The sequence below is a fragment of the Bidens hawaiensis genome, unplaced genomic scaffold (assembly GCF_021521415.1).
Source record: "Bidens hawaiensis isolate Kalapana, Puna unplaced genomic scaffold, B.hawaiensis_p1.1 tig00072580_1, whole genome shotgun sequence".
Classification (NCBI taxonomy): Eukaryota; Viridiplantae; Streptophyta; class Magnoliopsida; order Asterales; family Asteraceae; genus Bidens; species Bidens hawaiensis.
Genome location: NW_027502682.1, coordinates 11,517 through 21,874, shown reverse-complemented (window position 1 = coordinate 21,874; position 10,358 = coordinate 11,517). Strand labels below are relative to the sequence as shown.

Sequence of the window (10,358 nt, the reverse complement as noted above, 5' to 3'; positions counted from 1 at the left end):
TAAGTGTAAACCCTAATTTATTAAAAAGAATAATAAAATAAAAAAGGTGATACAGATTTAAGCAACTCAAAGAAACCATGCATAATATTGACATGGATACATTAAACATAAGCATAAAGCTGTTAAAAGCTCAAACCCTAATTTTAGTTGCAGGCGGATGATGAAGTGAGGAGGCTGATTGTATTGTATGCCAGTAGAGTGAGAGTTAATATATATGTGTGTGTATATATATATTTATTTATATTTTACAACGGCCATATTAGGTGTCCTTTTTGCTTTAAAAGGTAAATAATGAATGTTTTTTGAATTCTTTTGGTAGAAATCAATCTCCTCAAACAAATATCAAACCTAGATATTTTCATATTTCAACATGAGTTCAGATGTTATATATATATTGATTTCAATTTTCAAATACATGAAAATCTAATGACTAATTTCAATCTCATCACGAGAAATTTTAGTAAATAAAAAATTCGAAGGCAGTTATTTTCAGTTACAGTCAATGTTGAAGAGACGGCAGGCGGTGACAGTGGCGGGGACTAGAGGTAGCGAAGCAGGGTATGGTAGGTTAATGCCTCGAGTGTTGGATTTTGATCGGTGGAGTAAGGGTTGTGGAGGGGCGACAGCCGGTGGAGGAGTGAGAGGTGGAGGCTAGGGTTGAGAGTATGTGAAGGAGAACGATGGTTTATGAAGTTAGAAAGAAGTTAGAAGAGGTAAAACATGGTTGGGCCGTATCTGTAGTCTGTACTAAGAAGAGCTCGCGCAAATATTTTTTAATAAAATGTCTGCGAGAAAACAAACACTCTGCAAAAGCTCATGTCTACGAGTGGTTTGCGCAGTGCAGACAGAAGAGCTCCCGCTTACCTTTTTTCAGAAAACAAAAACTACATTGATATATAATGTTTACGAAATACACCCTAATGTCACGGCTGAAGGCCATCCAATCCTTTCCGTTTATGACCAAGGTTCACTAGTTTCGTCTTGTCTTGAACTCATCAAGCAATCGAGCGGCAACACATTGCAACCAGCGATCCATGCGTTGTGCAATCACAGCTAGGCAAGTACACATCGTTTATCCCACAAAGACCATGTCTAATGAAGTCCATGACTAGCCAGCAAACCAAGGCATTCAAACTCAAACAGCAAATCCAACCTTCGAATGTCTGGCTATAACAACACTATGTTTCCGTAGCATTCAAACTCAATACTCGCAATTTAGACTCTCTCTACTAAGCCCTCGAGCTTTGTTTCCGATTTAACTGCCATGTAACTCGTCTTAATATAGGGGCAATTCCATATATACTCTTATAAACATTGAATATGTCATCTATATCCATGTAAAAACTAAAAATATCATATATGCATTTTCAAAGTAGTTATAAATTCATTAAAAATAATCTAATAAACTTAGTCAAATCCATTTCATATACCCCGAGTGGGCTACCTTTGTCAAGTTGTTTTTATATGTATCAAGTGGACTAGCTTTTTCAAATCTTTTTCATGCTCTCATAACAATATAAGAAGCTGCTAAAAAGGACATTGAACGGGCATTTAGTGTTCTCAAACTGTTGCATAATTTGAAATACCCGGCTCATGCATGGAAACTTCATAAAACACGATGTTCACATGTCATGTCATGTGCACGTGCCTAATTCTACGTAACATGGTATTAGAGGATCAGGGCCAAGCCAAAATTAGTGAGTTTAACAAGGAAGAGTTTGAGGTGGAAACTAGATTAGAGGAAGTTGGCAAACAACAAAAAGGTATTAATTAATCAGTGATTCAGTGGCATATACGCAACCAAGAAACACACAACAATCTTTGAGCGAATTTAGTGGATCGTATCGCCATACTTAATGACGAGTAATTGTATCTTTAGTATTTATTGTATTTTTAGTTATTGTTGTGTTTGTAATCATCTATTGCATTTTTAGTTATTGTAGTATACTTCTATAAAAATAATTAATGAGATAGCAATTCACACCGTGATTAAAGCAGAACGCATTCCACTTTTTTCTTGCCTTCGTATAAAAATGGTGTGAAAATAAGGTGACGCTTACGTGGCAGGTCCCCACCAGCTACCCCATGGATCGCAATATCACAATCCATGGCCTAAGTGTTTTAAATTTTAGTTTCTTTTTTCTTTGAAATCTTATTCCTTAATCTAATAATGTTCATTTTTAGCCGATCTTTTTTTTTTAATTAAATTGCCTCTTTTGAGGATCCGTTTTTATAAGCAGCTAAATATTTTCATCATGTCTCAACTGAAACTAGAACCTACAATCTTTTTCATTTCCCTAAATTCTCCATTTGACTGATCCATTTCATAACCTTTTTAATTCTTCGAAACTTAACCTTAACTTAAAATAAACTTAATGTTAATGAAACTAGCCAGCCTTTAAAATTGTGATGTTCAACTTACCAACAATGCATCATTCTTGAATACTTAATGTTACCCATAAAAACCCAATATAAATTCATCAAAATGCACACTATAAAATGAAAAGAAAATTACACAATTGCATCTACTGTATTTGTATATAACATCCAAGAGAACTGAGGACAAACAGGTAAAATCACAGTACCAGAGAGGTTGAAATCTATACAGATATATAGTGATATAACATACCTACAATAATACAACTCATTATCTTTGTATTAATTGAAAAACGGGGAGCATAATATAATATAATAACCCACAAAACCGATGGTGATAACTACAATGAGCATGCGAAGTCTTCGTGCTTTGCATCAACTTGATGTTTTCGTGATCACTCACTCCAACTATCACTGCCATCTTCATCATCATCGCTTCCAGCAAATGCTTGACGGATTGCGTTTGCTTTCTCTAAAATGGCAGCTACCCGCAGGTTGGTTGTGGGCCCCTGAATGATTGGCCTTGTTGGGGCAGCTGGTTTCAAGTTGAACGACTAATATAAACAAAAGGAAATTGTCAGTACACGTGTAGTCAAAAGATGACGAAAATTTTCAGTATTAAAATTGGATATTCATGTTGTGAAACGCGTTATTTCAGGGAAGATTAGTTGGCTTGCATGTCGAAATGGATCTTTTTTGTGTGAGTTGAAACAGGCCGGGTTGGATTGACTCGAAACACTTTCTCGGTCAAAACAGGTTACATTATTTTATAAATAGTCGAGTGTCAAAAGACAATGGAAACTTTCATTACTAAAATTAAATGTGTTATTTCAGGCAAGATTTGTTGGCTCAGTGTCAAAACAGATCATCTTTGTGTGAAATGAAGCGAGTCAACTTGGATTGACCCACTGGAAACACTTTCTTGGTAAAAAAAATCATATTTTTTAAAAAGACGAAGAAAACTTTCAGAATTAAAATTAAACGCATTATTTCAGGAAATATTTGTTGGCACGCGTGCCAGAACAGGTCGTCTTTGTGTGAGTTGAATTGACCCAAAACACTTTCTTCGTAAAAAAAAAGTTTTCATTTTTTCATAAATACTCATCCAAGTGTTTCATATATGATAACAGACTCTATATTGTTTTCGATAATAATCATACCTTGGCACGTATCTGTTCAAGAAAAGTGTCTTTCTCCTCTTCCTTTGGAAACAAAGGCACTGCTCTTTCTGACACCTTCCTCAACTATACCAGAAAAAAAAAAGAAAACCTTTTAACACTATTTTCTTATTTAAAACATAAAAACATAAAACATAGCTCGACTTTTTTATAAAATTAAGACATTACCTTGTTTTTGTCATGAGCAGCAACTGCATCAATAAGAGGAGTACGCGCCGTCTGAACTTTCATTGGCCGAATACCGTTTGGCATTTCATCATCACCAGAAGGAAGTGAAGATGTGCTTGGTAACCTAATAATTTCTGGTTCAGAAACTGGATCTTTCTGAGACGACTCCTTAATTGAATCTTTTGGAGACTCCTCCTTAATTGAATCTTTTGGGGATTCCTCAATTGAATCTTTTGGAGATTCATCCTTAACAATCGGCGGTTGTGGAACAATTTCTTCAACAGATTTCTCGTTTCTTGAAATGTCATTCTGACTTGATGACGAGTGGGTTTGAATTTGGGGAAAAGCTGGCGGGAAGTGGCTGATGTCAGCTTGACCGCCACCTGGGATTGACATCATGGAAGAGTTCTGGAACCTTCCCATCCTCCATTGCATAGGTGGCAGGGGTGGCAATGGTGGCATCTCTTCCATGGTAATTGGAGCTAATTTTGGAAGTAATAAATCCGCCATTGGCGGTTCTACAAGATCCTGACTAACATGGTTTGAGATGAATGGTGCAGCTTCAACTTCAAGCTTATTGATTTGACCATTTTGGTCAATGGGGAAAGATTCTGAATATTGGGCTTCTGCTGACTCAGCCAAATCAGGTCCATAGTCTTGAAAGTCAGCATTTGGTGAAACATCTTGGAATCCATTTTGATCTGTTTTTTCAGTTACAAAAACAGTTTCGTGTTGTATGTTAGAATGATCATGTAACACAGAAGGAATGGAGTCTGATTCCGGAACAATAACGGATTCGTCAACTGAATCCTTCTTTTCACCAGATTCAATAGCTTCTGTAGATGGGCTATCGTTATCAATATCGTTGTTACTCCTGTTGTTATGAATGTTATCAAGAAACTGTATGTTTGAGTGATCATGATTTGCAGAAGGAACGGAATCTGATTCAGGGGAAATGACTGGTTCCTCGCTTGATTCCTTCTTTTCACCAGATTCGATTGATTCCTTCTCCAGCTTATCGTCAACACTTTCATTGGCATTGTTATCAATGCCATCAAGAAACTGTATGTTGAAATCATGATATGCAGAAGGAATGGAATCTGATTCCGGGAAAATGACAGGTTTTTCACTCGATTCCTTCTTTTCTCTAGGTTCCACTGACTCTTCCGGATTATTGGCATCATATTCGACCCAGTTTTTATGATTGCTATCAAGAAATTGTATGTTTGGCTGATCATTATATGCAGAAGGAATGGAATCTGATTCCACACTTAATTCCTTCATTTCACCAGATTCAAGTGACTCCTTTTCCTGGTTATCCACATCATTTTCATTCCTGTCACAAATGTTGTCAAGAATTTGATTGCTTGAGTGATCAATAGATGCAGAAGGAAGGGAATTTAATTCTAAAGAAGTATCTGATTCCACACTAGATTCCTTCTTTTCATCAGATTCAACCAATTCAGCAGATGGCTTATCGATATCATTTTCATTCCCATTGCTATGAATGCTATCAATAACTTGTATGTGTGAGTTATCATAATATTCAGAAGGAATGGAATCTAATTCTCGAGATGTAACTGATTCCTCAATAGATTCCTTTTCAGCTGATTCATCAGTGACAGGAATAGAATCTTTAGTTTCTGAACTAAATGATTCCGGTTTTCTCTCGCCTAATTCCTTTTCGTCCTCTGATACAAAATGATTATTGTCTCCATCTTTACCATCATCAGGATCACAAACAGCAACATTTGCACTTTGACTTTCTGAGTCAACTGATACCGTTTCTTTATCTTTCAGTTCAGTTTCATCTTCATTAGAATATGAAACTCTAGCTTCACTTTCGACAACATCATCTTCACAAACGTTAAGTTGGTCCCCCTTTGGACCAACAGATTGCTCTTCCACATGTAAATTCACAGAGGTAGAACTGGAATTATTATCCTCATCAGTAACAGATGCCATAATGACTTCCGGGTCGATTTCAATTTCTCCTTTTTTCGCAGAATTATTAGCATCAACAAAATTGTTTGAAGACGTTTCACTCAAATCTGATTCTTTAGAATTACTTTCTTTAAAAACTGTTTCTTGATCCACAATCAAATTCTCATTATCAGTTATTTGAGTGGGTAAAACCCGTGGGCGAAACGGGATTTCTGTACTTGCAAAGGCCTGGGGAGAGTTGCCACGTGGTGACATATTATTGGGTGAGGAGGTGGTAGAATTAGAATCAGAATATGAAAAGTTTGTAATTTTGCCCTTCATTGGACTACTTTCATCATCTGATGCAGATTGAGAATCTGAAACTTGTGATTCTTCAATCTTTGCAAGATTCGAATCAGAAAAAGTTTCTTGCTTTATGATTGGATCTGAGTTGGCAGCTTTAAACTCGACATCAGTTTCAACTTCTGATTCCATGGTGGCAAGGGCATCCATGTAGTTGTCTGTCTCACTCGCCACGTCATCAGATTGGTAAACATCTTCAATACCATCCTCTTCGTTTTCCTCAACAACAGATATGTGTTTTTCTTCAATGTCGTCTACGGGTGAATTTACCGTTCTGTCCTTGAGTGTTTCAAGCTCTGGTTCTTCAGGAATCTTGGTAGGCACACGCAAGGGTGAATTTACCACTTCAACCTCGTGGACGAGTTTATCCTCTGGTGGAGAATTTAATAACGTCTCCATGTATCCTTTACCGGTTTCTGTGTCAAATGGAAATTTAATATCCCGTTTCTTTATTTTCAAACGGCGTGCCGGTTCACTTGCACCATTTTGCACACGCTCCTCGAGAAGTAGTTGATGGAGTCTGCATTTATGCAAATAAAATAAGTCAACATATAGTTTATGCGAAGATGTTGAAAAAATAAATAATAAAGAAAACAATTGCTGAATAAGGAACTTACTTGACATGTGACGATTGTAATACCTCAGGAGTATCCCCATTTTTCAATCGTGATCCCTTTTTCTATTAAACATGATAAATTTTGAAAAACAAAAAATGATGATAGTTAGTTCTGTTAAAAGTTACATTAAATAGAAAGTTTAATCTAGAATTACCTATTAACAGATTATTGCAAGATACTAATAGCATAGAAAGTTTAATCTAGAATTACCTATTAACAAATTATTGCAAGATACTAATAGCATTAAGTTCACAAGTATCCTTTTTTAGGTTAATACTAAAAGTTATTGCATGTTTTTCAAAGAGTCAAAAAGATTCCTAAACTTGCATGCAGTCAATCCTCACAACTTATTTTGGCACATTTGTACTGAAGAATCACATGGATTATCAAAAAAAAAACATCTGCTTTAATTGACTTTAACAAACTAACCTTTATCTTACGGATCTTTTTGTCCCTTTGAGCTTCTGCATTCATCATTTCGTACGATGAAACTTCAACGTTATAAAATGATGGATCGGTGTAACGTTTTAAGCATGCTCCAGCACCCGCAACATCAAACCTTTTAAAACCACATAAGTTGTTACTCATTAATAAAACAAAAAAACGTTTTAAGTCAAATTTGTATTTTGAAAGGTGCATGTATTTTCAACTCCAATAATGAGACGAAAGTATATTTAAATAATAATATAATTTCATACTTGTCTAACAGAAACAGCCGAGGTGGGCCCCGACATTCTTCATAAGAATCCATGACAAACCGAGGTAAATCTCCCTTGGTTATAAGATTCTGCTCTGTTTGCAGATTGGGATGCCAACTAATGCCTGTGACATCAACAGCTATTACATTAAATTATATTAAAAATCTGTAAAGATATAATTCTATAACCGTGTTACAAAAAATTAATGTAATTATAGATCTCATTTGATATTTAATAATATAAGATTTAGGTTAGTTTAGCCTAATACATATACAAAAAAGTAACCATAGATCTCATTAACTAGTGTCATGATCTGTATAAAATGACAAAGAAATAAGATTCAATAAGAAATTTTAACCTGAACTAGAAAAGAATGCTGAATGGCCCGTTTGTGAAAGAAATGCCCTTTCAATTAAAGGGAGATCCGACTCAACCTGTTGGACACGTGTCAGTAAACCATGGCCCCTAGCAGCAGTTGCCATCACTTCTTCATGTAGACCATGAAAAATCTCGGCTGCAAACCTTCATAATCAAATTTAAGCTTAAATTAAAGGGATACCCTATGACATATTTGCATGCTTCTAATGTCTATAAAATGTATCTTCTGCTATAATATCTTCTTAATACACAAATGTAATTAGAACCATGTGTAAGAAAGAATTGATTCAAGATTCTAGAAACAGATACATATGGCAAGATTCAAGATTCCAACAAACTCTAGTAACCGATAGATATAGCAAACCTTCATAATTATATTTAACCTTAAATTAAAGTGATATCATATGTCATATTGGCATGCTTCTACTGTATATGTCTTCTTCATACACGAATGTGTAAGAAAAAACTCTTTCAAGATTCTACAAAACATAGATAAACGTGGAGAAAATAAAGATTCAAGATTCCAACAACCTCAAGTAACAGATAGATATAACAAGTCAGTTACAATATATCAAGTTAAGCAATGAAAGATACACATCATCAACCTCAGTAGAATAAAGTTAAAAGTTTGTTCAGCCTGATTATATATGATGAGCTAAACCTACCTAACCCCAACAAACCACATATTATAAACCAAGTCAAAACTACAGAATCATTCTATTCAACTTACATCCATTATAGCCTAGAAACATTACATCCTGATCACTAAAAACATTATAATAATCAAACAACATATAAGCACAAGAAATTCAAATTACTTTTGCAAATTCCCTAAAATCCATTTTAGGCATAAACTTCAATCTCCTACATTCTGCACAATCATAACTGCAATTCCAAATTTAAATCAATACAGAACCCTAAAAGTTAAAATTATTAAGGTTTTGAAATCAAACTGATTCCAAATCCCTTAGCACTAAATCATCAATTTCAATCTACATAACAGAATAAACCCTAGATCAAAAGTGAGATCAGATAAAAAACCGATTCAAGATTCTAGAAACACGGACAAATATCGCAAGATTCAAGTGTCAAGATTTTAACAACCTCTAGTAACTGATAGTTAATAAATATAGCAAGTTAGTTAGCAGATATGAAGTTGAGTAGTGAGAGCTACGCATCATCAACATCAGTTAAATAGGGTCAAAAATTTGTACCGCTTGAATATATATGATGAGGTAAGCCTACCTAACCCTAACAAACCATATATTATAAACCAAGTCAAAAATTACAGAATCAATCATTCTATTCATCTTGCACTCCATTTTACCTAAAAACAATACAAATTCCAATTCCTAAAAGCAATAAAATGATCAAAACATCATATAACCATAACAGTTCAATCAACTTTTCCAAATCCCTAATTCTGCACAAACATAACTCCAATTCAAGAACTAAACCTTTAATTACAAATCAATTTGCACTAAATCAACAATTTCAATCTAATACAAATTCTAATTCCTGAAACCATTATAATAATCAAAAAAATATATATAAGCACAAGAACTTAATTAACTTTTCCAAATCCCCTAAAATCCCTAATTCTGCACAATCACAACTCCAATTCAAAAACTTAATCAGCAGTTTCAATCTAATACAACAGAGCAAAACCTTAGGTGAAAATTAAGATCAGATAAAACAAGAACTAAATCAACAATTTCAATCCAACTGCACTAAATCAACCATAGCACTTCAATAACAGTTCAATTAACTTCTCCAAATCCCTAATTCTGCACAATCATGACTCCAATTGAAGAACTAAACCAGCAATTTCAATCAACAATAAAAAAAACCCCAATTCAAAAATAAATCAGATAAAACAAGTAGTAAATCAACAATTTCAATCCAATTCTGCACACAATCATAACTCCAGTTCAATAACTAAATCAACAATTCCAATCCAATACAAATCCTAATTCCTAAAAGTATTATAATAATCAAACAGCAATTTCTAAATCCCCTAAAATCCCTAATTCTTTACAATCATAACTCCAATTCAATAACTAAATCAACAATTTCAATCCAATTGAAGAACTAAATCAACAATCTCAAATTCAATTGCAGTAAATCAACCATAAATCCCTAATTCTTAACAATCACAACTCCAATTCAATCACTAAACCTTCACTTTCAATCCAATTGCACCAAATCAATGAGTTCAAAACCCTAGGTCAAAAAATAACACAAGTACTGACTCAGCTAGGTCACCGAGCTGACGGAGAACGCCGACGAGACCGGCCATAGCCACGCCTTCAAGCAACGCCTCAGGATCATCCTTATCCGCCGCCTTATACAGCTCCGGATCCGCTAAACTGAACTCGTTTCGTATCTGGTACCTACTGAACGGCATTTGTTCAAAACTGAGTCTATTGAATCCGGTTAATGGACATAACGGATTCACGGTGTGATGTTGAGAGAGGATGTGAGAGTTAGTGGTGATGTTGAATTGTAATTGAAATTGTAATGAATGTGAATGAATGAATATTAGTGCAATTGGACAGAGAACAATGAAGACGACTCACTCGGTGTATTGTTTGGGTTTCAGTCCTTTGAAATTAGCTTTGTTGGGAATATACACCCTTATAAGTTTGATTGAAATT

The 10,358-nt window shown here is 34.8% G+C and overlaps 1 protein-coding gene across 1 annotated transcript; it reads right to left on the bottom strand.

Moving 5' to 3' along the window:
* Positions 1–2,573: 2,573 nt before the first annotated feature.
* LOC143606029 (uncharacterized) lies at positions 2,574–10,131 on the bottom strand. Its single transcript, XM_077081938.1, has 8 exons — positions 9,954–10,131; positions 7,682–7,845; positions 7,324–7,447; positions 7,055–7,184; positions 6,626–6,687; positions 3,723–6,528; positions 3,537–3,620; positions 2,574–2,930 (listed from the first exon to the last, which is right to left on the bottom strand). The coding sequence occupies exons 1-8, from the start codon at positions 10,106–10,108 to the stop codon at positions 2,772–2,774; spliced, it is 3,684 nt and encodes a 1,227-aa protein (XP_076938053.1). The 5' UTR covers positions 10,109–10,131; the 3' UTR covers positions 2,574–2,771.
* Between the last annotated feature and the right edge of the window lie 227 nt (positions 10,132–10,358).